At 36.5% G+C, this 27,776-nt stretch overlaps 1 protein-coding gene across 1 annotated transcript in view; it reads left to right on the top strand.

Moving 5' to 3' along the window:
• LOC127165099 (double C2-like domain-containing protein beta) overlaps nucleotides 1–27,776 on the top strand; it is a 116,890-nt gene that overhangs the window by 72,956 nt on the left and 16,158 nt on the right. Inside the window, 3 exon segments of the mRNA XM_051109413.1 lie at nucleotides 4,348–4,422; nucleotides 5,542–5,651; nucleotides 27,019–27,145. Coding sequence (XP_050965370.1) covers nucleotides 4,348–4,422; nucleotides 5,542–5,651; nucleotides 27,019–27,145 — 312 coding nt within the window.

The raw sequence follows: 27,776 nt of genomic DNA on the forward strand, positions 1-27,776 counted from the left end.
CTCACACACACTATACGCAATTATCCAAGTCCCACATTTCTTGAGTCTTCTACATTTTTTACCAAGCTACAGTTTGTAAAATTTTGTTTGACTAGACTAGACAGTATTTTTTCGCCCATCACCCCTCCTGCCATGTTCTTTTGCCCATGCAGAGAACTTGTCAGAAACTGAGAGTTTTCTCACACCCCCTCATGTTCATTTGTTTTATTTCTCAGGCGCTTGTTGTTGTGTAAAATGCAACAGTGATGATTATTTATGTCTTTATGCGCTTCCTCCACGTACCCACAAGCTAAACAAAAGTGGAGAGAGAGAGGTGTGAAGCCCAAGCAAGCCTCTTTGACAACTTTAAACTGTATAGCTCACAGAAGCAGAAAATAACTAATTAGGATTGTGGTTCTGACAGCCCTTATATGTTAGGCTGGAGAGTGTGGGCCTTTCTCTGGCCCTCTGAGATCTGCTCATCTCACACATGACTGCACACAGGAGTGCGATGGGCCGCCTGGAGGACCATCCAGGAGCTCTACCTGAGGAAAAAAAGAAATGCATCACTGAAGCATGGATACATACTTGCACAGTGCACATGCTGAATCTATATTAAAATCAGTTTGTCCGTGCCTCATTTTAGCTTGTGATGTTTAAATGCTGAAATTCAATAGACTTTAGGCCTTCTGGCCTACCAAGAAAAATACTTGATTCAGTGTTATTATTTGTATGTGCAGTGCCTATAAAAGATAGTGGCCTTTTCATATTATGTTGTTTTGAATTTAGCTTTTGTGTCACTTACCGAAAAGAAAATATTGTTTAATCTTTGCAAGTCTCTTTTGCTTATCAAGGCTGCATTCATTTGATCATACAATAAATAAGTAATAGTAAATAAGTAATAGTTTATATATTTAATCTGTGTATATTTAAAATAACTGTTTTTTATGTTAATATATTGTAAAATCGTATGTATTCCTGTGATGGCAAAGCTGCTTAACTCCTTAATTACTCTATTACTGTCTTCAGTGTCACTTGATCCTTTAGAAATCATTCTAATACGCTGATTTGGTCCTTAAAGGGATAGTCCACCCATCTTTTATGCACCCCAAGTTGTTCCAATCTTGTATTAATTTTTATTCTTTTGTTGAATATTTCAAAGAACATGGGTAACCAACCCCTTTGACTTCCATAGTATGGAAAACAATACTATGGAAGTGAGTGGGATCCATTAAAGTTCACTTTGTTGAATTTACAAATCATTTACTCACCCCCTTGTCATCCAAGATGTTCATGTCTTTCTTTCTTCAGTTGTAAAGAAATTATGTTTTTTGAGGAAAGCATTTCAGCATTTTTCTCCATACAGTGGATTGATATGGTGCCCCGAGTTTGCACTACCAAAATGCAGTTTAAATGCGGCTTCAAACAATCCCAAATGTGATTGTAAACGATCGGTACTTCTGCAGCGAAATAGGTTGATTTTGAAATGATTTTTGAAGTTGAGGGAGAAAATACGATTGTGGAGTTTTTCAATATACCCTAACTGTCTTGAGCCAGAATACACAAAGTTCAGGCAGAGTAAGACAAGATGAGCGTTTGAGATTAAAGTATATAAATAGTATTATAAATTGTATATTGTTTACAACCGCACTTGGGATCGTTTGAAGCCGCGTTTAAACTGTATTTTGGAAGTTCAAACTCGGGGCACCGTTGCAGTCCATTATATGGAGAAAAATGCTGAAATGTTTTCCTCACAAAACATAATTTTAACATAATTCAGTCATAATGACTGAAATAAGAAAGACATGAACATCTTGGATGACAAGGGGGTGAGTACATGATCTGTAAATTTTTGTTCTGGAAGTGGACTTCTCCTTTAATTGTTTGGTTTCCCATATTCTTCAAAAATATCTTATTTTATGTTCAACAGACGAAAGAAATTCAAACAGGTTTGGAACAACTAAAGGGTGAGTAAATTATGACATTTTCATTACTGGAAGAACTATCCCTTTAAGAAAAAAAGAGCTTGAATTGAAGTAGATATTCTTTTGAAGCAATTTAAAAGCCTTTACTGTCACTTTTGATCAATTTAATGCATCCTTGCTGAATAAAAAAAAGTATTAATAAAAAAAACCTTACTATTCAGGGTGATCTGGAAGCCTTAGCAAGTAAATAAAGTATAATAGTAGTATAAATCCACCTCTAACTAGAAGGCAAAATGGGAATTCTGAAGGATTGACAATCTTCAGTGGCTGAGAGTGTAGAGATTGCACATTTAACTGTTGCTGCAGGGCTTCACCAGCTACATCTTAATGGGAAAGTGTCAAAGATAAATCCTCTAATAAAAAAATGTCTCAGCACGGCATGTGGGAGACTCTGAAGCCAGTTGGAAGAAGGTTCTGTGGTCTGATGAGACCAAAATTGAGATGTTCGGGCATTAGAATAAATGCCATATTTGGCATAAGCCAAACGCTGCACATCAGAAATACACCATCCCCACAGTGAAGCGCAGTGGTGGCAGTATCATGCTGTGGGAATGCCTGGCAGGCTTCTGTGGGTAGAAGGTAAAAAAAAAAACAGTGCAATACAAGCAAATCCTAGAGGAAAACCTGATGAAGACTACAAGATACCTCCGGCTTGGCAGAAGACTTATTTTCCAGCAGGACAATGACAACCGTAAATCCATAGATACACAGCAATAACTGAAAAACAGCGTTCATGTCCTGGAGTGGTTGAGTTCACATTTTACTCCAGCTGAGTTTGAGCAACTCTGCAACCCTATGTTGTAAATCAAAACTTTCAACTTTCAATGCTGCTGTCAAATGTAACATATTACATTATGAGATTAGATAAATGAGAAGTCCACTTCCAAAACAAAGATTCACTTATAATTTGCCCCGATTTTGAACTTCCAAAATGCAGTTTAAATGCAGCTTCAAACGATCCCAAATGCGGTTGTAAGAGTTCAGACAGAGTAAGACAAGACAAGTTTGAGATTCTCCTTTAAATGTTTAAACTTTCATAATTCTTTTTTTTTTTTTAAATGCATACATTTTTTTATTTTCTTTTGTTAAACAGGAATTGAATGTTAACATACTAGCTACAAAAAAAATATAAATATTCACAGCATTAATAAGAAATAGAAATTGTTTGTCCTTCAAGTATTTTTTTTCTTTTCTTTCTTTCACTAACTTGGTTGGAACATTCAGAGAAATACGATTTCATGCCAGACGTTTCTGGAAAGTCCTAAAGCTCATTCAGCAGCATCTCTCTATGGGAATAACCTTGATTTTATTACTGCAAAAGCACTCTTGACTGTTGTTTACCGAAGATAACAAACACTTTTCTCAAGTCATGCTGCACAGTTGCAGTATGCAGAGGGCTAAACTGAAAACCATTATTTGGACTGCAAAGGTAAATCCAGACTTTGTGAGGAACATGTTCCCTTAATCAAAAACATTCCCCTCGAGGTTTCTGAGAGACAGCGGTGCCATTTTCTCTGACTGTGAATGTGACGGTTAACAGTGTTGAAAAGATCTAATTTATATGGCATTATTCATTAATACCCTCTGTGATATTGATGGGCCTCAGGATCTATGCAGCCCTACGAATCCAAAGTCCAAAGCTACCTCGCTGAATCCCACTACAAAAACTGTAATTAAGCAGTAGAACAGAGGAGATGATGGGTGTCAGGTGGTGCAGAGGTTTTCAATAAGATCAATGTTTGCCTCACAGACTCTCTGACAGCAGACAGTGTTGTCTAGCTTTGTATTGATATTTACTTGAAATCCTGTGCAGCTTGTAGTTAATTCATAACCCTTGGGGTCGCAGAGACCCCAAGGCTGTCTAAATAGCTCAAAAAACAAACTTAATGAATCCGTTTGATTCTGATTATAAAGAAAATTTCAAAAACATGCATCAGACAAAGCTGAACATTATGTAAAAAAACAGCATCCATTATTATTGGCACCAACACAATTGCTCGGTTCATTTTTGGATGATTGCATATCTGATATTTCTGCCGTGTCCATGCAACGATTGGGCTTTTTATGCCGAAAGTGCTTGAGCTTTTTGCTGATACTAAAATGCATGTTAATAGAAAGCTAAAAGCTTCAGGAGAGTGCTCTGCTGTCATGGCACGACATCACCTCCAGTGTTTCTAATTCGCTTATTTGGCCGGATCTGAAATGGTACTGAAATGGTCTTGTTAGGTAAAGCAGGAATTTTACATGAATTGGATATCTAAAGCCTGTGGAATCTATCAGGCTGACACGGTGCTATGTGCTGTTTACTTCACCGGATGTCTAAAAGTGGTTGTTTTTCATAAATCACCTTTTTTATTTTTTTGTTTCTTTCCCTCTCTCTTAGGGACTCAAACCAATGGATCACAATGGACTGTCAGATCCCTATGTTAAGCTGCACCTGCTGCCTGGAGCTAGTAAGGTATGCGCCTGCTCTCCCCTCGGAGAGCATTGTTTTATACAATAGAACGAGGCTTGTAGTAATATGATGGCTTAAAATGATTAATATTGTTATTATTAATAATTATAAATTAGAATTTTATATTTAACCTAGATTTAAAATATAATCTTAGATTTTATATATATATATATATATAATCTATATATATATATATATATAGTGTCCTGTTAACAGCAGGTAAGCTTATTGTATTCACAGGTAAAAACAAAAATATTAGAGACCCCAAGGCTGTTTTAATAGCTCAAAAACATACTTGATAATGAATCAGGTTGAATCTGTTTATAAATAGAATGAAACAACTTCTTTATGTGAGATTCTTTAAGTAGCCAACTTCAAATTAACTCTTAAAAACACTCTTTTATACCAAATTTCTGTCCCAACATGGATCTAGAATACATTAATCAAACTGACCAGTGCTACCTTGAGATCTAAATGCCAGATTTTCCTTGTCACCAAACAACCTCTGTGCTCTACAAATTATCATCATGCTTCTCATTATAATTCATCTGTTTTTGACCGGTACCCTCCATGCTTAACCTGCCAGCAATCCACTTAGCTACTGACAGCATAAGACTCCTCGAAGTCATTCTCCTTCTGTATGGATCATATGTCCTACAGAACAGCTGAACTCTCCTTCACAGGGTTACAGAGTAATTGAATGGGATAAGATATCTGAGTTAACCCATTAAGATTAGGAAACACCTCACAGATGTGCCAGATGAGACAAAGACCTAGCATTAATCGCTTCTTTCTTTCTTCTGCTCCTTTTTCAATAAATGGTGTAAGAAGATGCTTAAGCTTTGAATCATGACGGCCAACACTGGAAGGTCAAACTAAATATTATATGAGCTGATTTATTTTCTATTAATTCTAAATGAGGTTTGCCATTTTGCAACCCTGTTATCAAAACGTGTTACATGTCTAAATACAAAATTGAAAACCCTTTTCATGTAATTTTATTATAAATATATGAACAGTGTTAAAACTGTGAGGTCTGTCTTTTTAGCTGGTGCTTATTTAGTGAACGAGTGCCAGTGAAAACAACCACTAATCTACAAACGTATCTGTCATCTCTTCCAGGCCAATAAGCTCCGCACCAAGACCCTACGCAACACTCTCAACCCTGTCTGGAGTGAGACCTTGACGTATTATGGGATAACTGATGAAGATATGGTTCGCAAAACACTCAGGTACCCAATCAAAATCTATACATTCATCACTTAGTGTGAATTTTATATATGTCTAGGCCTGTGACAATTGCTTATCAAAAAGTGACTTGGTTGTTAGTAGAGTTTCACGAAGGGTTGATTACCCCAAAAGATGCATTTGCTGCATATTGAGAGGAAAAGCCTTGTTCCTATGACATATAGGTGAGATCAGGTCAAAAAAGATAATAGAGAAAGTGTTGCGCAAAGCAAATCAACTTAATACATTTAATGAGGGCTTTTCAGAAATGTCAGTGGTGATTGAACTGAGATCCTACTTTAATAAGGGAAAAGAGAGAATGTAGATGTTTTCTTAATTAAGTGTCCATGGTTACATGATTCCCATGATCCAGTTGTAATTGGGTGGGTCAGGCCCACACCAGGCCCCCATGCGGTGCTGAGCCTGAGACCTAATTACAAGCTGAACAACCATTTGCCTTCAACAGCTTCAATGATTCTTGAATCGCTGCCATGCAAGTACTGAATAGAGTGTAGCGGGATGTTATGGCATTCATCAGAATGAAAAGCGTCCAGTTGAAGGACCGGTGAAGGAGATAGAAATTTACTTTTCACTGTCTTCCAAAACTGATCTAGTGGTTGGGGTGTTCATTAAACCTGTTTCTGTGCTGGCATATCCGCACTCTGGAATATGGCAGTATATTGAGAGAACAGCGTTTGCTTTATCGTGTAAAATGGCATTATGTTCCTTGGACGTTATGTGACCCTGCAGAGCAATTATCAGGATCTAATCACTCTAATTAAGTGGCTGCTGATACCGTTAGAGTTTCCCCTATGTGTTTAACTGTTGTCAACAGAAACAAAGAGCATCCATTTGTTTTCGCCAATGTTTTGGGGTGTAAAAAGTAGGGTAACTGATGTGCACTGGCTTTGGATACAAGTGGGCTAATTTAGTTAGCACCTGTCTTTGAATAGGCATTTGAATAAGCGGGGTAGTAACTTCTTACTATTAACTAGTTCCTTATTAGTATGCATATTATTAGCATATTGGCTGTTTATTAGTACTTAGAAAGCACATGTTTTGCATGGCCATATTTGATATCCTTAATTCTACCGAATACCTAAACTTAAAGGAGAAGTCCACTTCCAAAACAACAATTTACAAATAATTTACTCACCCCCTTGTCATCCAAGATGTTCATATCTTTCTGTCTTCAGTCGTAAAGAAATTATGGTTTTTGAAGAAAGCATTTTAGGATTTTTCTTCATATAATGGACTTCAATTGTGCCCCCGAATTTGAACTTCCGAAATGTAGTTTAAACACAGCTTCAAAGGACTCTAAACGATCCAAGCCGAGCAAGAAGGGTCTTATCTAGCAAAATGATCTGTCATTTTGTTCGAAAAATAAAAATGTGTATACTTTTTAAGCACAAAAGCTCATGTAGCACAGGTTCTGGCATGCGCGTTCACGACATACTATTGAATCATGTTGAAAGGTCACGCGGAACTACAGACCCAGTATTTACAAAGCGAACGCGCAAAGACTAAGAAAGTGCAAGTAAGTCAAATGCTGTTTACAAACAAAAAGGTACAATGTGTTGGACGATTCTGAAGTTGTAGGAGAAAATAAGATGGAGTTTTAAGCCATACTATACCTTTCTTAGCCGGAGTACACAGACGATCAACTTAGACGTGATTCGTAGTAGTGATGGGAAGTTCGGATCATTTTACAGACTCTGACCTTTGAGTCTCGTTCAGCAAAATGAACGAATCTTTTTTCGAGTCATTTCTTCACGTGACGGCCCCATAAGATGAACGCACGACTCGAAAAAACCCGAAGACTTGAAACAGGTGAACTAATTCCAGTACAGAAGCAAATAGGATGTTGCGCATGTGCGACTGAACGAATTACTCCCCGAGACGACTCGTCCTTCGCGAGTCACATTAAAGATTCGTTCAAAATTAAGAAGAAAAATCCTCAAATGTTTTCCTCAAAAACCATAATTTCTTTACGACTGAAGACAGAAAGACATGAACATCTTGGATGACGAGGGGGTGAGTAAATTATTTGTAAATTGTTGTTTTGGAAGTGGAGTTCTCCTTTAACAGCTACCTTACTAGCTACTAATAAACATTAATTAGGAGTTTATTGAGTCAAAAGTCATAGTTAATAGTTAGTTAATGACAGAATATATGTTGTTGTGTTTTTTTTTCATCACTAATAGGTGCATATTCAAAACAGAGAAATAAAGGTGTAGTTTGATGACGCCATGATTGAGTGTGGAATCATGGGAGTTGTTGTCTTCATCCCCACATTTGATGTAATCCAATGTCAAGATTTAAGCCAATGTAAAAAATGTATTAACGTCACTGTAGTATGAAGTAGGGTGGGGCTGAAAGCTGTGGAAGCGAAACAAGGCCGCTGGAGTGTAGCAAATTAGCTCAAAAGGGAAATGTATATAAATAATTACAATTAATTATAATGAATTACAATTATTTATATCAGCTGCCAGTAGTAACTGTAGCAGAATTAATATTACCATCAACTAATCTGTTCATCCAGTGAACGTTCAGTGTAATTTTATATCAACTTGTGGCCTTTCTTACAGTACTAATAGACTAGAGAATGTAGCAAGATCAGGAATCATTAAAGGGACATTGATTTACAAGCAGCGACAGAATCAGAAACTCATGTAATTTGTGCATAAAAGTTTTAACTAACTAAACACTAAGACATAACTAGTCTAAACAAACGAACATTCAGTCACTCATACATTTGAAAAGGGTAAATGAGACTGAATGAATGAAACTGTTAGAGAAACTGAGAATGAAGCTATGAAAATGAGTCTGTGAAACCATCAGCGCTGTTTTGCAACAAGGTCTATAGCTTACACTAAACCTCTGTTTTGTTTAGTTAAATGTACAGTACTTGCATTGCCTTGATGAAAGAAGAGAGAGTAGAGTCAGGCAGGTCACTGATGTGAGGCCTTTTAACTTCTGTGGAACGCCAAAGAGCCAACGTGACTTGAAGTTTTGGAGCGAAAGTTTATGACTGTATTTAAGCATGGTATTTTGCATTATGTAACTAATATTTTGCATACCGTTGCAATTAAAATTGGTCAACCCCCTCGACCTGCTAGACATTTTGCTGCAGAGAACAAAAATCTGTGAAAACAGTTAAACAAAGGCATCAGAACACTATTAGAGAAAGTTTATTATTACAAATTTGAGTAATTCTGAGAACGCAAGTTGATTTGATGAATAATGAAAGAAAATCAAATTGGCTCTTAACGTTCATGTTCAAAATTATTCAAAATTATATTCAAATTATTCAAAATTATTCAATCCCCAAAAGTCAATATTTTATTCTTTAAAACCACCAATAAATGCTGCTTGGAAGTGCTTAGAAGCTTCTGTCACCTCTCTACTCCAATTTTGGCCCATTCGTCACCTAAAGAGCTTTTAGATCACTGATAATCTTTGGTTTTCAGTTTGCAACTGATTTCTTCATATTCAACCAATGCTGAGGAATTATTTTCAATGAGAATTAAATCTGGAGTCTGAACAGACCACTCAAGTACATTCTATGACTGATCCCTGAACCAAGCATAAGTAGATTTGAATGTATACTTTGGGATGATTGTCCTGCAGGAAAGTCTGTTGTTCATTAGCTTCAGACTTTGCAACAAAGGCATCGCAATTCTTGCCAAAATGGCCTGATATTTCAAAGAATCCACAATGTCCTTCATACAGTCCTGATTTCCACTTCCTGCAACAGTAAAATACCCCCGTAACAGGACTGGTCCACCTCCATGATATTGTGCTTTTTCTTAAACACCCTCAAAGGTTTTCTGACACAACATATTAAGCTAGGGAATAAATCCAGCAGCTCTGTCTCTAGGAACTTTTAATGTCTTGGAAATCTTCATATAGCCTTAGACTTTCTAAAGTAATAAAATAATTTCATCTATAGCTTCTCTGTAGATTTTGTGAGAGCTCTGTTGACTTCATGTTAGCTATTCAAACTAGAGTTTCTGAAGGTTCCCCACCATACAAATAAGTGACTAAAACCAGTAATGTTGAATAGGGGTTGAATAATTATGACATAGCTATGTTATTAAAAAAATTCTAAACTATTACATTATTACATATTACATTATATATTGACATTATCACTTTTAATATGCCAGTAATCAGTTATAGATGTAATATTTATAAAATCCTGGATCTTCAGAAAAGCTTGTATTTGTAAAGTACTGAATAATTTTGATTGCATCTGTAGGTTGTAGCGATTTAGCTCAAAAGGGAGATGTATATAAATAATTACAATTAATTATGATTAATTACAGTAATTTATAGCAGCTGCCAGTAGTAACTGTAGCAGAATTAATTTTCCATCAGCTAATATGTTCGTCCAGTGAACAATCAGTATAATTTCATATCAACAAGAAATTATATTTTCTTGGCCACAGCAAATAAATTTCTTAAAGTACTACAGCATTAGAGCATGTAGCTTGAATCAGAATCGTAAAGGGACATTCATTTTGCAAGGCAGAATCAGAATCAAAACTCATGTAATTTGTGCACAAGAGTTTTATTAACAAAGGACTAACACATAACTAATCTAAACAAACAAACATGAACTCACTCATACATGGGGGAAGGGTCAGTGAAAAGCCATTAGAGAGAGACAAGGAAATGAAGCTATGAGAAGAGAGAAAAGTTAACCACCTGAGTGAAACCATCAGTGCTGTCTACAGCTTATACTAAACCTCTGTTTTGTTTAGTTAAATGTACGATACTTGCATTGCCTCGGTCATTGAACAAGTGTCCGAATGCAGTCTCGGGTGAAAGTCTTGACGGTTTGGAGCAGTGGTGGTTTTGGAATCGTGATCACGTTCCCGAGTCTGAAGAGTGATGAACTCCAAAGATGTTCTGACTCGATGGTGATTGGGAGTTTCTTCTCAAAAAAATAAAGAAGAACCAAGACCTGAGAGAGAGAGACCCAGCTGAAATCCTGTCTTCGGGGAATGGAAAGACAAGGCCGCAAAGCCTGGCGCAAACTTAGGGAAGTCCCGAAGAGTTCTAGCTCATCTTCTTAGGTTCTAAAAGAACCACTAACTGACTGAGGCGAGTCACTCATGTGAGACGAGTGAAGAAACTAAAAAGAAAACGCACAAAACTTTGTGGTCAAGAGCCACAGCTCTATATGTTGGGGCACGCCCTGTGCCAGCTCAGGCCCCACTGTGAGTCCTTCCACACGGGCAGCGATCGGAAGATTTTGCAGAAGAGAGTGGGGGAAAGAAAAAGAGAAGAAGCTCGTGGGATGCATTTAAGGTCTCTGGAGGCTGCACCTTCAGGAGGTCCAAGAACCAATGGTGACTTTCACCTTCGGAGGGAAAGTTTACGACTCTTTGTCTGTGAGCATGGTATTTTGCATATGTAATTTGATTGGGTGTTGATGTAAAACTACTAAGGATTCTTAAAACACTAATATGTTGCAAAGGTATCAACATATAATATACACCATAATTTAGATCATCAAAATACAAATTCAAAGAGACCAAACACGGCATAGGTAAGTTCTACTACTAGTTATCTATCATAACAAATGCATATAACAGTGCATAATGAAAAACACAAAATTACAGTAATACGATGCACAATGACCTGGGGCTACATTGGAGACGTCCCAGCAGCCAGTGTTGTGGATTGAGTGAGGGGGTCTGTGATTATTTGTTAATTCAATGAAAAACTGATTTAGTAAATCGAATGAATAATTGTGTGTCTGATTGGCCCAAACACCAGAAGGTTTCATGATATACGCTCTCGTTTAGATCATCAATATACAAACTCCTGAAATACAGGTGAAGTTATATTAATTAGTGATTCTATCATAACGCATGCATAAAACAGTATACAATACAAAAGACAATATACAGTCAGGAACAGTAATAATACCCACAATTACCTAGGGATATGCATTTCATTCATAGAAAGGTCTTGCTATTAATTGATGAAATAAGTCCTACCCTATGGGCAGTACGTGTAAGAGTTGCTCTGCCCGCATTCCTTTGAGCAATAAAGCCAGTGTTATCAGATGATTTGTCATTGCTCGCCATGGTAACCAGAGGCCTGTTCTGCCTTTTTGGGTGTTAGTTTATCTTCAGGGGGTGTCCACAGAACTTTAAGACATAGTTTGCGTTTTCTGGGTGAGGGGGTTTGCTGAATTATTCATTAAATATAATGAATAATTGTGATTGTGAGTAATTGGTACAGGAGCAATTGCTAATGAGAAACGAGCGTGACACAAAACTCAATAGCATTGGAGCTTTTATTATGCCAGTCAACCACTTACACTCCTTCCGGTCATGCATACACTCTTAAAAATAAAGGTGCTTCACAATGCCATAGAAGAACCCTTTTTGTCTAAATGATTCCATAAAGAACCTTTAACATCTGAAGAACCTTTTTTGTTTCACAAAAGGTTCTTTTTTGGCAAAAGAAGGTTCTTCAGCTTATAAAAAGTTAAGCAAGAGATGGCTTTTTAAAGAACCTTTGACTGAATGGTTCTTTGTGGAACCAAAAATGGTTCTTCTATGGCATCGCTGTGAAGAACCTTTTAAAGCACCATTATTTTTAAGAATGTGTGTGGGGTAAAGCAGCGCTGTTGTGTCATACTAGATACATCTGAGTGTGTTGAAAGTTCTGGTATAATGCCACTCTGTTAAAGCAATTGTGTTTCTATGTTTTCTACAAAATAAATAAAACCGGAAATCGAGAGTGTATGACGTCAAAAGCAGTTGACACAATGATACGGTCCGTTACACTAGTTAAATTGCTTATTTCTTTGGATTTAAATGCTCTTGGAAAAATTTGGGATAATGCAAGTACACAAGTCAACAAAATATATAACACTGATCAAGTGGTTTGTGGACATTTTAATCCAAAAAATCTCATATATTGTACTTTAATAGTGAGAACTGGACCTTAAAAAGTGTGACCAGTGTTTTTGAATGTATGCAACACTAACTTTACAATCCAGAATAGTTAACTCAAATTATATGTAAGGCATTTTACACAACTTTTTACAGTTTTTGTAACCAGACTCTTTAGACCTCTCATTATTACCTTGCGTCATAATTCAAGGTACCAATTGCAAGAGGTCTTTAGACTCGGTGCCAACCGGTAATCAATCTATCATGACTCACTTCAGCAAACATTTTAAAGTTGTTCATGTCATATCCTTTGTTTTGGTCACCCCCTGTAAGTTACATACAGTGTTGCCTGGTGATTTCACCCCAGCTGAGATGTCACTGGCCCTTTCTGAGTGACATTTACTGCCTCACAAACATGACCGTAGCAAAATGAGTTGTTTTTTTACAGAGCTTGATTGTTTAGTTTGCATTGAAACCCTGTGCAGTGATTGAAATGCTGCATTAGGATAATAGCACAGACAAAGTGGCAGTAAAGATTACACCACAGAGGAACATTAGTCTCCACTTGTGTGTATCATTACATAACAGCTGTGTTACACACACAATATCCCTCAAATCCATTAAAAGCAGATTAACCAAGTTGCCTGAGTAGAGAACCCACTTGGCATTGTCTTTCTAGTTAAATGTTGCAAATATAAGAAAAGAGTTTAATGTATCAGATAATGAGGTCAAAAGTACAAGTTTTACACATAAATGGACATTTTAATGTTCTCTCCTCATTAATGGAATAAATGTCAGCAAATGAAAATTTTGTGTAGCTAATTTAACTAACGTCCTGCACGCATTCACCTCAATGCTGTGCATGCCGTCTGCAACACAAGTCACTACAGAAAATGGCCATTGATTACTGACAGAGCACTTTTTGGTCTTTGTCAGTGTTAACAATTTATATGGGCTGATAAAGCATTACATGGGAATCAGATTTCAATTTGGTGTTGATTAGCTCTTACTTAATATGGATTAGTTTTCCATTAGAAAACTGCTTGCAAAGGAAGCTATTACTCTAAGGACTTTTCTACCTACCATCAGTCTGTGTCTCAGACACACCAGTATATAAAGAAAAAATGTCCTCAGGAAGGGGAAGAAGTATTAACTAATGTATTAACCAATACTTTGGCCAGATGAGCTTCTATATAATTCAGAATTCATAGCTTAATACTAGTTTATTGAATCTCATAAATGTTCATTTGAACATCATATACTGACTATAAAATACTTTTAATTTGGCCTTGTAATATTCAGTTTTGTCTCAGTTTATAAGACCATGAATAATAGTAAAGGTTACCAGTAGGGTCAACTGTAATTTTGTCAATTAAACAAGATGATTTAATGTGATTTTAATTTTTTTTTCTGGCTAAAAGACAACTTGAATGCCAGATACTTAGACTATAAACGGAAGCCACTCTGTATTTTTCAATCTTGATTATTTTAATTTAATCTTATCAGGTTCAGGTGCAACTGACCCTTTCTCAAAAACCTGTCTCCCTTAGTTACTGTTGCTACATTCGACAAGCCATTGCACTCAAAAGTTGAAGTTTAAAAAAAATTTCAAACAAATAGCGGTTCGTGGCTCTTCTCTTTAATGTCATGACAGATCACTGTAGCGCCTCAGTTTATGAACCGATATTCTCTTCTTTATTACTAGTTATAGCATGAAATAAATGCCAGTGAACATCAGAAAGTATCTTGTTTCAACCGTGGAAAGACGTCAATAGACACTGTTTTTTCAAGTTGAAGTCCAGTGTTAATCTGCACTCATTTCTGTTGGAAAACAATATGTACTTATTGGCATGTATATTTCGCGTCTCGCAAAAACATTACCACAGGTACATTTTCGTCATGAGACAAGGTTGAAGAAATGTCATATTAAAGCTACAGAGATGATTCAGTCCAGGGCAGTGAGTGATTTTCTGTTTATATATTAACAGGGTAGACAGCATTATACGTACTATATATTATGCTGCTGTCACTTAATATACAGATCTCATATTAACAAGATATAAACAATACACCGTTAATCTGCACTCGTGTCTGGTTTGTTTGTCTGACAAAAATTGCAGATTATGATTGGTTAAATCATCTGTCAGTCAAACTCCTGGTAAAAGGTCAATTGAAGTAAAAGTTGATATAAAAATTGGTGCGACTGAACTGAAAGATTGCCTGTTTTGAAAATTTTTTTTGATTCTTCAGCTGATCAGTATTTTAGTAAACAGGATTTCAGATAGTTTCAGACCCATTTCAGATAATTATACTCTAGGTTTTGCTTAGACTTTTGCTTTAAAAATGTTATTATCCCTGACAGCTAAAGTAATTAGTACCATATAAATGCAAAAACTATTTAGTAATATTAAGCATTTAAGCAGTTAATTACTTTGAACTGTATCTTTGGCCCCAACACAGGCATTTGTAAAACGTCTTGTGTTAAGTGATTCTCAAAGTATATATTTTATTTAAAGGGCACCTATTATGCAAAATTATTATGTTGTTTGAACATACATGTGAATTCACCTGCTCCTTTTTTTAATCCCTAAAAATCATAGAAAGTGTCTCATGTGACACCACATTTTACAGGCCCGCCCACAACTGTTGACGGACACTGCCATATTAGCAGAGACTCCTGCCTGAGAAAGACGCATGCTATCCGCCATGTTCATCTTTGCGCTAGAGCATTTAAAAGCACCATTCAAGTAAGAAATGCAATTTGTGCAAAAACGTACCTGTGGGAATGTTTTCGCGAGGCGCAAAATACGTACCAATAAGTACATATCACTGCAGTTTCCAACAAAAATATCCACTAGAGGTGGTAAAACAGCAAGCACTTGTAATTGTTTTCGTACACAGTTATGATAACAGCTCATACAGCTCATGTTTCACTTCCTGGACGTTAACAAGCTTCCCTGGTAGCTCATCCAGCACAGAATTGGACTTATGGTGTGTTCACACCAAACACGAATTTAATTTTTTGCGCAAGTAGATTACATACAAAGTCAATGCAAAGACGCGAATAGAGGCGAAGTTGCGCTGGGCGACATGAATGACACAAAATGCGTGGTGCACATCTTCTGTGCAAGTTCCAAAATTTCAGCTCGAGCAGAAAATTCGCATGACATGTTCTCGCACAAGCCAATCAGCAAAGAGTTTATTGACAAGTCCGGTTGAATGTAGCCAGAAATGTATAATATAGGTATCTCGAGCGTAGAAAACAATTAAAATCAGTTGTAGTGGTACTTCTATTTTATTAGCATAGATACAGAGATGCTGCTAAAAAATAAAATAAATAATAATAATGTCAGTGTATATACAGCAGAAAAATGTAACACACATTAATGGAGGATTAGTAGGCTACTTATCCACCTTTGGATGGTGTTGTGAACCCAGACACGTCGGCGTTTGGCTTTCCAGCGTATTTGGGACTTCAACAGCAGATACAAAGCAGCAGTCGTAGTTATCTCTATCATGGTTGATCGTGCCTTGTTTTTATTCAAGCGAGTGATGCAGAAAACATCCCACAAGTAATCTAGAGCAAGTGACACGATGCTCATATTCGCTTCGCGTTTGGTGTGAACGCACCATTAGGATGCAGAATCCATGGTTGCCAGGTTTTCACAACCAAACCTGCCCAATTGCATTTTGAGGGGGAGTCACCCATTAAAAATCGCATTCGAGGGTGTAAAATACACGTAAAATACTCGCATTCCAGAGGCTAAACATGATGTTATTGGGGTCACTCAAACCCGCGGACATGAAAAACAGCCCACAGCAACAGTGTTAAAGTAGCCCAATTTTGGGTACGAATCCCGTGGAAAACATTACTCACGATGAAAGAGCTGAAAGATGAGAGGTCAAAAAACAAGTTAAAATGGCACGCTTGCGATTGCATTTTTACTTTGTTTATACTGTCGGATATCGGTTTAGGTGTAGTGCAGATGGTACGTTATTTTTGGAGCATTAGAGTTACAGCACCACTCAATGGACATTTCAAGTAAGAGCTGTGGTGACACCTACAAAACCAATGTCAAATAAAACATAACATATGTACATTCATGTCCCGACTGCCAAATGACGGCTGTTTTCTGTACGTGTGCTTCAGATGTGCACTCAAAAAACCCTGTATCAGACATTTTAACTGATATGGCTTTAAAATGCATGATTTTAGCACAATAGACATGATGATCAAAACCAAACAGATGTTTTTTGGCACAGTATCTGACATACGAACTGTAAAGGCATAGTCCTATTTTGGAAAAGGGGGCAGGGAACAGCAGCTCATTTGCATTTAAAGAGACAAAAACAGCGTGTTTCTGCTTCCACTCAAAATAGGCATTTTTAGAATGATATGATAAATGATCTGTGGGGTATTTTGAGCTGAAACATCACGGACACATTCTGGGGACACCTGACACTTACATTACATATTGTAAAAATGGGCATAATGGGTCTCCTTTATGGAACTATTACTAATGACACTTAAATACTGTAGGTTTATACCAAATTATGGCAGATAAATTGTAGTTTGTAAGTTCTGAAAGTCAGGAGAAGGAAAAAACTGCCAGTGAACTCCTAATAGAGATGAAATGGAACAATGTGACCTACAGTCTCTTTTTTCTAAGCAAACTTTGATGTTGCAAGACACTAAAAGGTTTGACACCAACACCAGGTTCATGGCGGCAGCGTCTAGACAGGCCAGAGCGATCGAGAGCAGGCAGTTATTGTGTGACTCGCAGACTTTCCCCGCTGAGATTGCAGCCCTGGGTTTGGAGGCTCCCAGATTTGTCTGGACTCAGTGTGAATTAATGAGGCAGAGAGTCTGCGCTTCAAAGGTCACATTTCTGTGCTTAAACGCTGCAGTAACAGCTTCATTCAACATAGCTAGAGGGAAGGGGACGGTGGGATGAAGCTGGGTGATTTTATAGTTTAGAAAGGTTGACCTGAGGCCTGGGATGAGGGTTTCTGGCTGTTTTTAGAAGATGAGCTCCTTTGAGATGAGGCTGTATGATGAAATGATCCAAACATCAAACATACTGAAAAGTTGACTGAAATCCGTCACTGATGTTTACTGTTTTGAGGTAAAGTACAGAAATGTGTCTGCATGCGTCTGTAGACATCTGGATCGGGGAGGACCCACCTGATGATTCACCATTGCTTTTCTTTAGGGCTGTCTTAGCCAGTTTCCATGGAAACCAAAAGTCTCCCTCATAGGCCTTTCCTTTAGGGATCTCTCTTGTCCTTCACGTAAATAAACTCCAAATACTGGCATATTCCGTGTCTCACCTCTAGCGTTTATAAAAACTACATTTTCATTATTTCCAAATGCAGCGTTCTGGCACTTTATAGCACCTTAAATTCTCTAAGTAAAGCCTGTCTGTGTCCACATCCCAGTGATAAAATTGTTGTCTTATGTCTGGCTTGCTCTTGTTTGCTCTTGATCACTTTGAAAGCAGGGTACAAATGAAAGGAGACAGAGGAGCTCTCTCTAACAGGAAGTGACATCTTCTCTTTCAGTTCCTCTGTAACATTATCATTAAATGACACTGGCATTCTGTGCTTCAGTAGTTCAGAGATTTAACATTGAATTCTAGAACACTGAAAAAAAGTGTAGGATTTGAAACAATTTTCATTCAGAAAATGCTAGTATATTTCACAAATTATTACAAAGAAATGGCAAGTGACACTGATTTAAACATGGAAACATTTTGAAGTAGAAAGACTGAAATGAAAATGGTTTTCTTGTAAAATGTCCTCTAATAATCTTTCATCTACAACGTTAGTCAAGAAGTAAACATATGGCTAATGTGAATGCATGACAAGCCACGTGAATATAAGCAGTGTTTGAAGCTGAAGAACTGTTGGGAAAATGTTTTGCCAGCTGAAATATCTTCATAATGTATTAATATACTTCATAATAATTATCAATTTGCATGTGTGTTTTGCAGAGGTTTTCAAACTGGGGGTGCTAGAGGATCTGTGGAAATATGAGAGCAAGTAAAAGTTTGCAACATTTGTATTTTTAAGGCTATCAAAGTAAATGCATATCAATGCAAAATAATATGGGCATGTATAATATGTTTAACAAAATAGTGTAAATACATCTGCCAAATTTGATATTATTGTTTATTTCTACTTTAATAACAGCCCTTGTTTAAATCATTATTAATAAATAACAAATCAGTTGTGATTTCTATACAAATATTTAATACTAAATACCATTGAGACTTTTATTAAATAAAATTTAATTAATAAAAAACAAACCTGTAATGATTTCTATGAAATATTTAATTACAACTATTCTTTAATAAAAAAAATAATTAATAAAAACATGTTATGATTTCTATAAGATATTTAATACTAAATACTATGTAAGACTATTTAATAAAAATTAATTAATAAAAAACAAAATTGTTGTGATTTCTATAAAAATATTTAATACTAAATGCTATTTAAGACTATTATTTAAGAAAACATAATTAATAAATAACAAACCTGTTACGATTTCTATGAAATGTTTAATTACGACTATTCTTTAATAAAAATAATGAACAAATAACAAACCTGTTGTGATTTCTACAAAAATATTTAATACTAAATACTGTTTAAAACTATTATTTAAAGGTTCATGAAACCCCAGACTACTTTTTCTGAGATTTTAGCAGAGGTGTTTGTGTTGCACATCATAGATGACAATGTTAGCATCCGTTAATTTTAATTGTTGGAGAAATCATTGGTTAATTTTGAGCTATTTTCATCTTCCAGGTTTAAAATCTACATTGTGCTGACGTCAGAGTTTGTGACGTACGGACTATAGTACATCGATGACGCGTTGGTGTCTCATAATTATTCATGAGGCTGCGTGTTCTTATCCTATGAGAAGACGCTTCGCCTAATTATTCACGACAGCGTGTGTTGATTTGCTATGACAGACGCTTCAGACTGTGAGATTGTGTATATTAACTGAGAGAAACGTTCATGGATCGAAGGAGAGTGTTTTGTTTTTGTTTGCTTTGTAAGAGTTCAGCACAAACGCCATTCATTCATAAAGTGAGTGTAATAGCGGTTCTTAAAACTCCTTGACGCAATACCATCAAAAGGATTATAAACGCGGCAACATAAGCCTTAAAAGGTTAATAGAGGTGTAACAGTGTGTTCATATATATGTTTTCGATGCAGAGTGCAAATGGCTGTGCATTTATTTGTGTTGTTAACTCAATGGGAGCGAAATGAACCCGAAGCTGACTCTCTCCCATCTTTCTCCTCTGCTCCACAGTGCACCACACCCAGTTTTGAAGCATTTTTTAAAACTGTGGTGAGAACTAACCAGTTCTGAAACATGGGGTTCATGTCTCTTTAGAGAAGTCCAATTCCAGAACAAAAATTTACAGATAATTTACTCACCCCTCGTCATCCACGATGTTCATGTCTTTCTATAAAAATCTTTAATTAAAAAAAATCTTAATCTATAAAAAATCTTAATTTCTATAAAAAAATCTTTAATACTAAATAAGACTTTATTATTTAATAAAAAATGAATACATAAATCTATTTATTTCTATTTAAAAAATGTAATACTAAATGCTACTTAAGACTAAATACTAAACTACCAAAATACTAAATATACTATATTATTCAGTAAAAGTTAGTAAATAACTTCCAGATAATAATTTAATAATTAGCCAGTATAAAATACAATTTCATATAAAACAATATAAAAGCCAAATATTTCATTTTAAAAATATATAATATCAGAATAATATCACAGTAGACAAACAAATCTTGATATATGAAAATATATAGCTGCCTTTATCATTTTTAAAGTGATTCCTCACAAAGCAATGTCTTTTAAAAAATTTGAAAGCCCTCAAAATAAAATCTAGGAGTCGTAAATGTGACGTACGCAGTCAGGAGCCTTTGTATATAGCATCTCATGGAGCTTTAACTTTTCGGGTTCTCACTTTTACAGCATAATTCATTATTATTCACAATCTTCAAATCATCTCATCTGCAGGGAAAACTTTATGGACAGCTTCACAAAGAGACCCACAGCACTCCTACAGAGTGTAAGTCAGACATGTACATGAAGTCAGGCTTCAGTCTTTCACACTTCCACACAATGGAGCTCTGAGGTGTTATCTCACTCCTGCATTCGGTCTTTCCCATTATTCACCAAGCCTCATTTGCCGGCGATCTTCGTGTGCCGCAGATGAACATCAAAGTAGTGTTTTAATGGCGGGCCGAACTCCTCCCGTGGCTATGAAAAGCATGCGATTTATCTGAAAAGGCACACCTCCATTGCCAACATCATCTCAGACAGTGACAGCTCTATTCAAAGCCAATTTACCCACACAAGTGGCTCACCTCTCGTGCCTTTATACCCGAGAAAGCCTTTTAATTTACACTTACGGTTTAAGGATACAAAAATACTATTTGCAAACACATTTTCCGGAACGTTTACAGACAATTAGATGCAGCTTCACTTCTTATTTTTCTTATTTTATGACTCAAAGGGATTTATCGCTGCATATTAAAACAAAGAGGACTACAATAGAAGGCTATTAGAATAGCTTTTTTTAACAGCAGGAACCCAGTCCTCTTCCAATCTCAAATAACGAGTATGTCTCGCAGACGAATGTGCATAGTTCATTAATTTCCCTCTCAGCATTCTTTTAGCTCAAAATATGCCTGATCTAAATTTCTATTACATTGTTCGGATATTAAAATTTGTCTGTCTTCATGAGCTCTAAAATTTTACTTCCCACTGATATTTTCAGTGGGAATTTAATATATTTAACTCACGGGCACAGTTTAATTATTTGATAAATGAAAGCAAAAACGAATTTATATATATATATAAGATTTTTTATAAAGAATTCTAAATCAGAATTAATAAATCAGAATATTAGTATGATTTCTGAAGGATCATGTGACACTGAAGACTGGAGTAATGATGATGAAAATTCAGCTTTGCCTCGCATAAATAAATTACATTTTAAAATATATTCACATAGAAAACAGCTATTTTACATTGAAATAATATTTCAAAATATTACTGTTTTTTCTGGATTTTTAATAAATGCAGCCCTGATGAGCATAAGAAATCTTATTGATCCCAAAGTTTTAAAAGTGTATGTGTGTGTGTGTATAAAGCCTTGTTTGTTAATATTACTATTTAACACTTTTTTGTTTCTATTTTAATATATTTGAGCATTCATTTCTCAGTCTTCAGTATTACATGATCATATAGAATTCATTTTAATATGCTGATTTGCTCGTTAAGAAGCATTTCTTCTTAAAATATTTAAAACACTTACAAGAGTGCTTTATTTAATATTTTTATGGAAGCCATTATTAATCTTTTTGTTGTTAATTGAAATCTTTTGTAACATAAATGTCTTTACTGTCAGCTTCTTATTGCATTCTTGCTGAACAAGAGTATTAATTTCTTTTAAAACAGTACATTTTAGCAAAGGCCATTGCTTTTTACATCTACTTAAAACTTTTCTACCTCACATTCAGGATTGCCTTTGCAAATTTAAAGCCAGGCACAAATATATCTGGCTCATGCTGAAAAACACAATGTACTGTGATTGCCTGTGAGAATAGCATTGTACGAAAATCCCAGAACTTCCCGCACATTTATCCAAGAGGACAGTTAGCATTAAACATATGCACTACAGTAATCAACTATAATCAAAACAAAACAGAAAAAGCACCATTCTGGAAACAGCATGAAGAGCAATCCAGCGCACACAGCCATCAAGGGAAACAATCCTATCCACATGTAACATAGAAAGGGAAAGTGCATTTATTAACCTGATCTTTTGGACATGCCTGAGTGCTGCTGTAGCTACCCCGAGCCTCATTCAAGACCTTTATCAATCTGCCGAGGTAAGAAAGTGTGATTGCCTGTTTACCTGAAACATGACTGAAGTCTTCAGAGAGCTGAACTACTGAGGCAGGTTGAACAAGTTAGCAATAAATAGCAATGGTATGTTACAAATACACAACTAACTTCCAGATGGGAATAGAACAAGCCTTCAGGAATTTATTGTTAATGCAGTGGAAAGGTAGCAATTGGAAATAATGTGGGAGGGATTCTATGTGTTCTTCCTTAGCTTATCGACAAGGCTGTGTAACTCAAATCGATTGAACCGTAGACATTGCTAGACCTTATTAAGAGAGGCTGTGGCCCTACTGTGTTTCATCTCCTAAAAATCTGATTAGTTTTAAGATTATGGGGTTATTTCAGTTTGAATCTCCCTTACTAGTTATTAAGAACTTTTACACTTTGGTTCATTAAGTTTTTTATATCCCACTTGCCAGTGGTGGATGCTCATGATGGACAGCATTGGATGCCAATATTCAGCTTTCAGATGCATCCTCCTATTTTTCCATCTGTGTAATAAAATGATAAAATGCAACCAAATACACCAACCATTCAGAGTGAAATCCTAGAATCTCCTTTTCCACATTAGTCTGTTTAATGTGTTTTATTGTTGAACGTTCTGTTGGGGCAATTTTCTGCAAATGCATCATGTGTGAAAATGTCTTCAGATCATAAACCTTCACAGACTATGCTGTAATTCCCACTATACACCTAAAGTGGCCCATATGCTTGTATGTATATTTCTAACACCGTTTTTGTGGAGTTTTATGATATTTGTTAGAGAGGGAGTTGAAGGAATAAGTCATGTTATGAGGTGTAAAGCATGAGGATTATGGCAGTCCTTGAAACTGAGAGAAGCAAACGTGTCTAGAGTGAAAATATGTCTGGATTTTACTGTCTGGATCTGCACTGCTGCCATGAGAGACACGATGCACTGGTTAGAACCTGCTATTTCGCTCTTCCAAAGCCAGAAATGTTTCAGTCACCAGAGCATTTCAAACATTCTTCGAACACTGGGATCTGGTTTTCATTTGTTTAATATTTTATAGTTCAGATATACATTTGAGGTCAAATGTTACATACTGTACACCTACATCCACAAAATAAGAGGGATCATACAAAATACATGTTGTGTTTTATTTAGTATTGACCAGAATGCGATATTTCACATAAAAGACATTTACATATAGTCCACAGGATAAAATAATAGTTGAATTTATTAAAATGACCCCGTTCAAAAGTTTACATACGCTTGATTCTTGATACTATGTTGTTACCTGAATGATCCACAGCTGTTGTTCATGAGTCCCTTGTTTGTCCTGAACAGTTAATCTGCTGCTGTTCTTCAGAAAAATCCTTCAGGTCCCAAAAATTCTTTGGTTTTTCAGCATTTGTGTGTATGTGAACCATCTCCAACAATGACTGTATGATTTTGAGATCCATCTTTTCACAATGAGGACAACTGAGGGACTCGTAGACAACTATTATAGAAGTTGCTCACAAATGCTCACTGATGCTTTAGAAGGAAACTCGATGCATTAAGAGCTGGGGGGTGAAAACTTTTTGAATTTGAAGATCAGGCTAAATGTAACTTATTTTGTCTTCTGGGAAACATGTAAGTATCTTCTGTAGCTTCTGATGGGCAGTACTTAATGGAAAAAATATGATATTTAGGCAATATAAAAAAATGTTCACACATTTATTCTGTTCAAAAGTTTTCAGCCCCTGGATTTTGACCTCAACTGTATATATGAACAGTATCACACAAGTAACAGTGCAATATGGCTGTATATATCGGCACAGCTGTGATTCCGATGTAGGATCTGTGAATTATGAAAGGAGATATTTTGCAGGAAATTCATGCTGTTTTGTTTTTCCCAGTAAACAAAAGTTGCTATTTTTACTGTTCAAAGATCCAAAAAGGACATAAATTATAATAGTGCTATAAAAGTAGTGACTTAAACTCTGAAATTCTGAAGCCATTTTTTTAACAGGCTAACAGACTAAACTTTGAGTTGTATTGAGGAGAAATTATTAAATGCTACATACCCACAGAACAATAAACAGCGCATAAACTCAATTGTTTTCTCAGCTTATCATCACCTGCTATGTTTGAATGTGCAAAAGCTTGAATGAAATTTGAGAGCCTTAGCAGAAGACAGTATTTTCAGTGACTTGTATTTGGGTCTGTCCCTTGCATATATCATATAGATTCAGAAAAGTTTGAATAACATAATAGTCATATTTACTTGTAAGGTATGTTTATGGTATTTTCGGTGTCCTTTTTGGAACTTGACAAAAATCATGCAGTTTTATTGTGCGGGAAAAGAGTAGCTAGGGTATTCTGCAAAATACACTGACCAAAATTATAAACGCAACACTTTTGTTTTTGCCGCAATTTTTCATGAGCTGAACTCAAAGATCTAAGACTTTTTCTATGTACACAAAAGGCCTATTTCTCTCAAATATTGTTCACAAATCTGTCTAAATCTGTGTTAGTGAGCACTTCTCCTTTGCCGAGATAATCCATCCACCTCACAGGTGTGGCATATCAAGATGCGGATTAGACAGCATGATCACGTGTGTGCCTTAGGCTGGCCACAATAAAAGGCCACTCTGAAATGTGCAGTTTTATCACACAGCACAATGCCACAGGTGTCTAAAGTTTTGAGGGAGTGTGCAATTGGCATGCTGACTGCAGGATTGTCCACCAGAGCTGTTGCCTGTGAATTGAATATTCATTTCTCTATCATAAACCGTCTCCAAAGGCGTTTCAGAGAATTTGGCAATACATCCAACCAGCCTCACAACCGCAGACCATGTGTAACCACAGCAGCCCAGGACCTCCACATCCAGCATCTTCACCTCCAAGATCATCTGAGACCAGCCACCCGGACAGCTGCTGCAACAATCGGTTTGCATAACCAAAGAATTTCTGCACAAACTGTCAGAAACCGTCTCGGGGAAGCTCATCTGCATGCTCGTCGTCCTCATCAGGGGCTCAACCTGACTGCAGTTCATGGTCGTAACCAACTTGAGTGGGCAAATGCTCACATTTGATGGTGTCTGGCACTTTGGAGAGGTGTTCTCTTCACGGATGAATCCCGGTTTTCACTGTACAGGGCAGATAGCAGACAGCGTGTATGGCGTTGTGTGGGTGAGCGGTTTGCTGATGTCAACATTGTGGATCGAGTGGCCCATGGTGGCAGTGGGGTTATGGTATGGGCAGGCGTGTATGTTATGGACAACAAACAGGTGCATTTTATTGATGGCATTTTGAATGCACAGAGATACCGTGACGAGACCCTGAGCCCCATTGTTGTCCGATTCACCCACGACCATCACCTCATGTTGCAGCATGATAATGCACGGCCCCATGTTGCAAGGATCTGTACACAATTCCTGGAATGGCCAGCATACTCACCAGACATGTCACCCATTGAGCATGTTTGGGATACTCTGGATCGGCGTATATTACAGCGCGTTCCAGATCTTTGAGTTCAGCTCATGAAAAATGGGGGCAAAACCAAAAGTGTTGCGTTGCGTTTATAATTTTGGTCAGTGTATCTCAGTTTGAAGGGATAGTTTACCCAGAAATTAAAATTCTGTCATTAATTACACACCCTCATGTTGTTTCAAACCCATAAGAGTTTCATTTATCTTCAGAACACAAATTGAGATTTTTTGATGAAATCCGAGACCTTTCTGACCCTGGTCTTAAGGGTTTTAAATGACATGAGGGTGAGTAATTAATGACAGAATTTTCATTTTTTTAATGTGAACTATCCATTTACCAGAAAGAAAGACCTTTAGCTGTCATATGGTATGAGGGTGAATAAATAAGAGACTTTCTTCTTAAACACATGGATTTGTTGTTATTCTGCCCATCTGTTCTTTTTGTAAATGAGAGATATCAGCAGTAAGTTCTTTTTTCCCATGTGAATTACTCATCTATATCCAGTCAAATGTTATTATTGACCTGTACAAAACTAAAAAAAGCTGTGCCTTTGTTCCTACCCCCACATATCAAGTAGTTCTTGCCGATGCTGCAAATAGCACAGAAAACTCATTTCACAGTGAGCAACCTCAAAGTAAATGAACATCTATAGTAAAAAGATCCTCCACGGAGTTTCTGCTATGGATTCTTAATATATGGGATATACTGAATAATTGGTCACACTATGTATTTGACTGAGAATAAGTGCTTTTCAAAAACGTTATGAAGCACAGGTGGTGGGGAATCAGTTTGTAATGCCTGCCTTCAACACTTGACTGGATATGTGGATATGCACCCCCCCCCGTATATTTCTTTGAGTGAACAGAGTACAGATTTTATTATTAGGTTCAGACGGGGTCAGAGCAGTTGTAGTTAAGTATAAAAAATGTATTTTGAAAGCTTTGAAATGGTACATCAGATTAACATGGAGATGACAGTCTTTTAAAACTCAGTCTTCTCACTAGCTGCATAATTCCTTTACAACCCAGAACTCATAATGTCAATCTTTTGTTTTCATCCAGGATTTCAGTGTGTGACGAGGACAAATTCCGCCACAACGAATTCATTGGTGAAACCCGAATCCCCTTGAAGAAACTCAAACCCAACCAGACTAAGAACTTCAGCAACTGTTTGGAGAAACAGCTTCCTGTGAGTTACAGTCATTTAGAGTTCATCTCTGGAAATGAATCAGTCTAATGACGGAAGGAGTTCAGTTGTGCTAATCATCAGTGTGGTTGTCTGTGAGTGATGGAGAAATTGAGGGAAGTTTGAAAGCGACATAAGGAGATTCAGATATCAAATTGATTAGGACGTCCAAAGTGACTCTCATTAGAATCAACATATTAATTAGAAATCAGTTATCATTGAAGCAACATCCTCACATCCATCAACCGTCTGAGACAGACATGACAGGCTTACAAACACCAGCAAACAATACAATGTGAGAAAGCTATAGGCTGCCAGAAGAAAACCAGAAGTATTCAACAATTGCTGCTTGCATTGCTTTTCTTTGCAATACATTTTTGTTTCACTAGATAAATACAACCATAAAGCACATGTGTGTTAGTATTCCCAAACCATACCATATATATGAAATGTTATACTCCAGTCACAAACTAAAGCTATAGCTCAGCAGGAAGTCTTTTGTCAGGACCGTGCCTTAAGGTGCACAGCTCTGCAAGGATCAGCACAAACTCCTGCTTTATATGGTCTAGGAGGAGGAGAAGTAAAAAGGTTGAGGAAAGCAATTCGACACACTTCATTGTAGGCATGTCTTCTT

Source organism: Labeo rohita, chromosome 5, assembly GCF_022985175.1.
Source record: "Labeo rohita strain BAU-BD-2019 chromosome 5, IGBB_LRoh.1.0, whole genome shotgun sequence".
Lineage (NCBI taxonomy): Eukaryota > Metazoa > Chordata > Actinopteri > Cypriniformes > Cyprinidae > Labeo > Labeo rohita.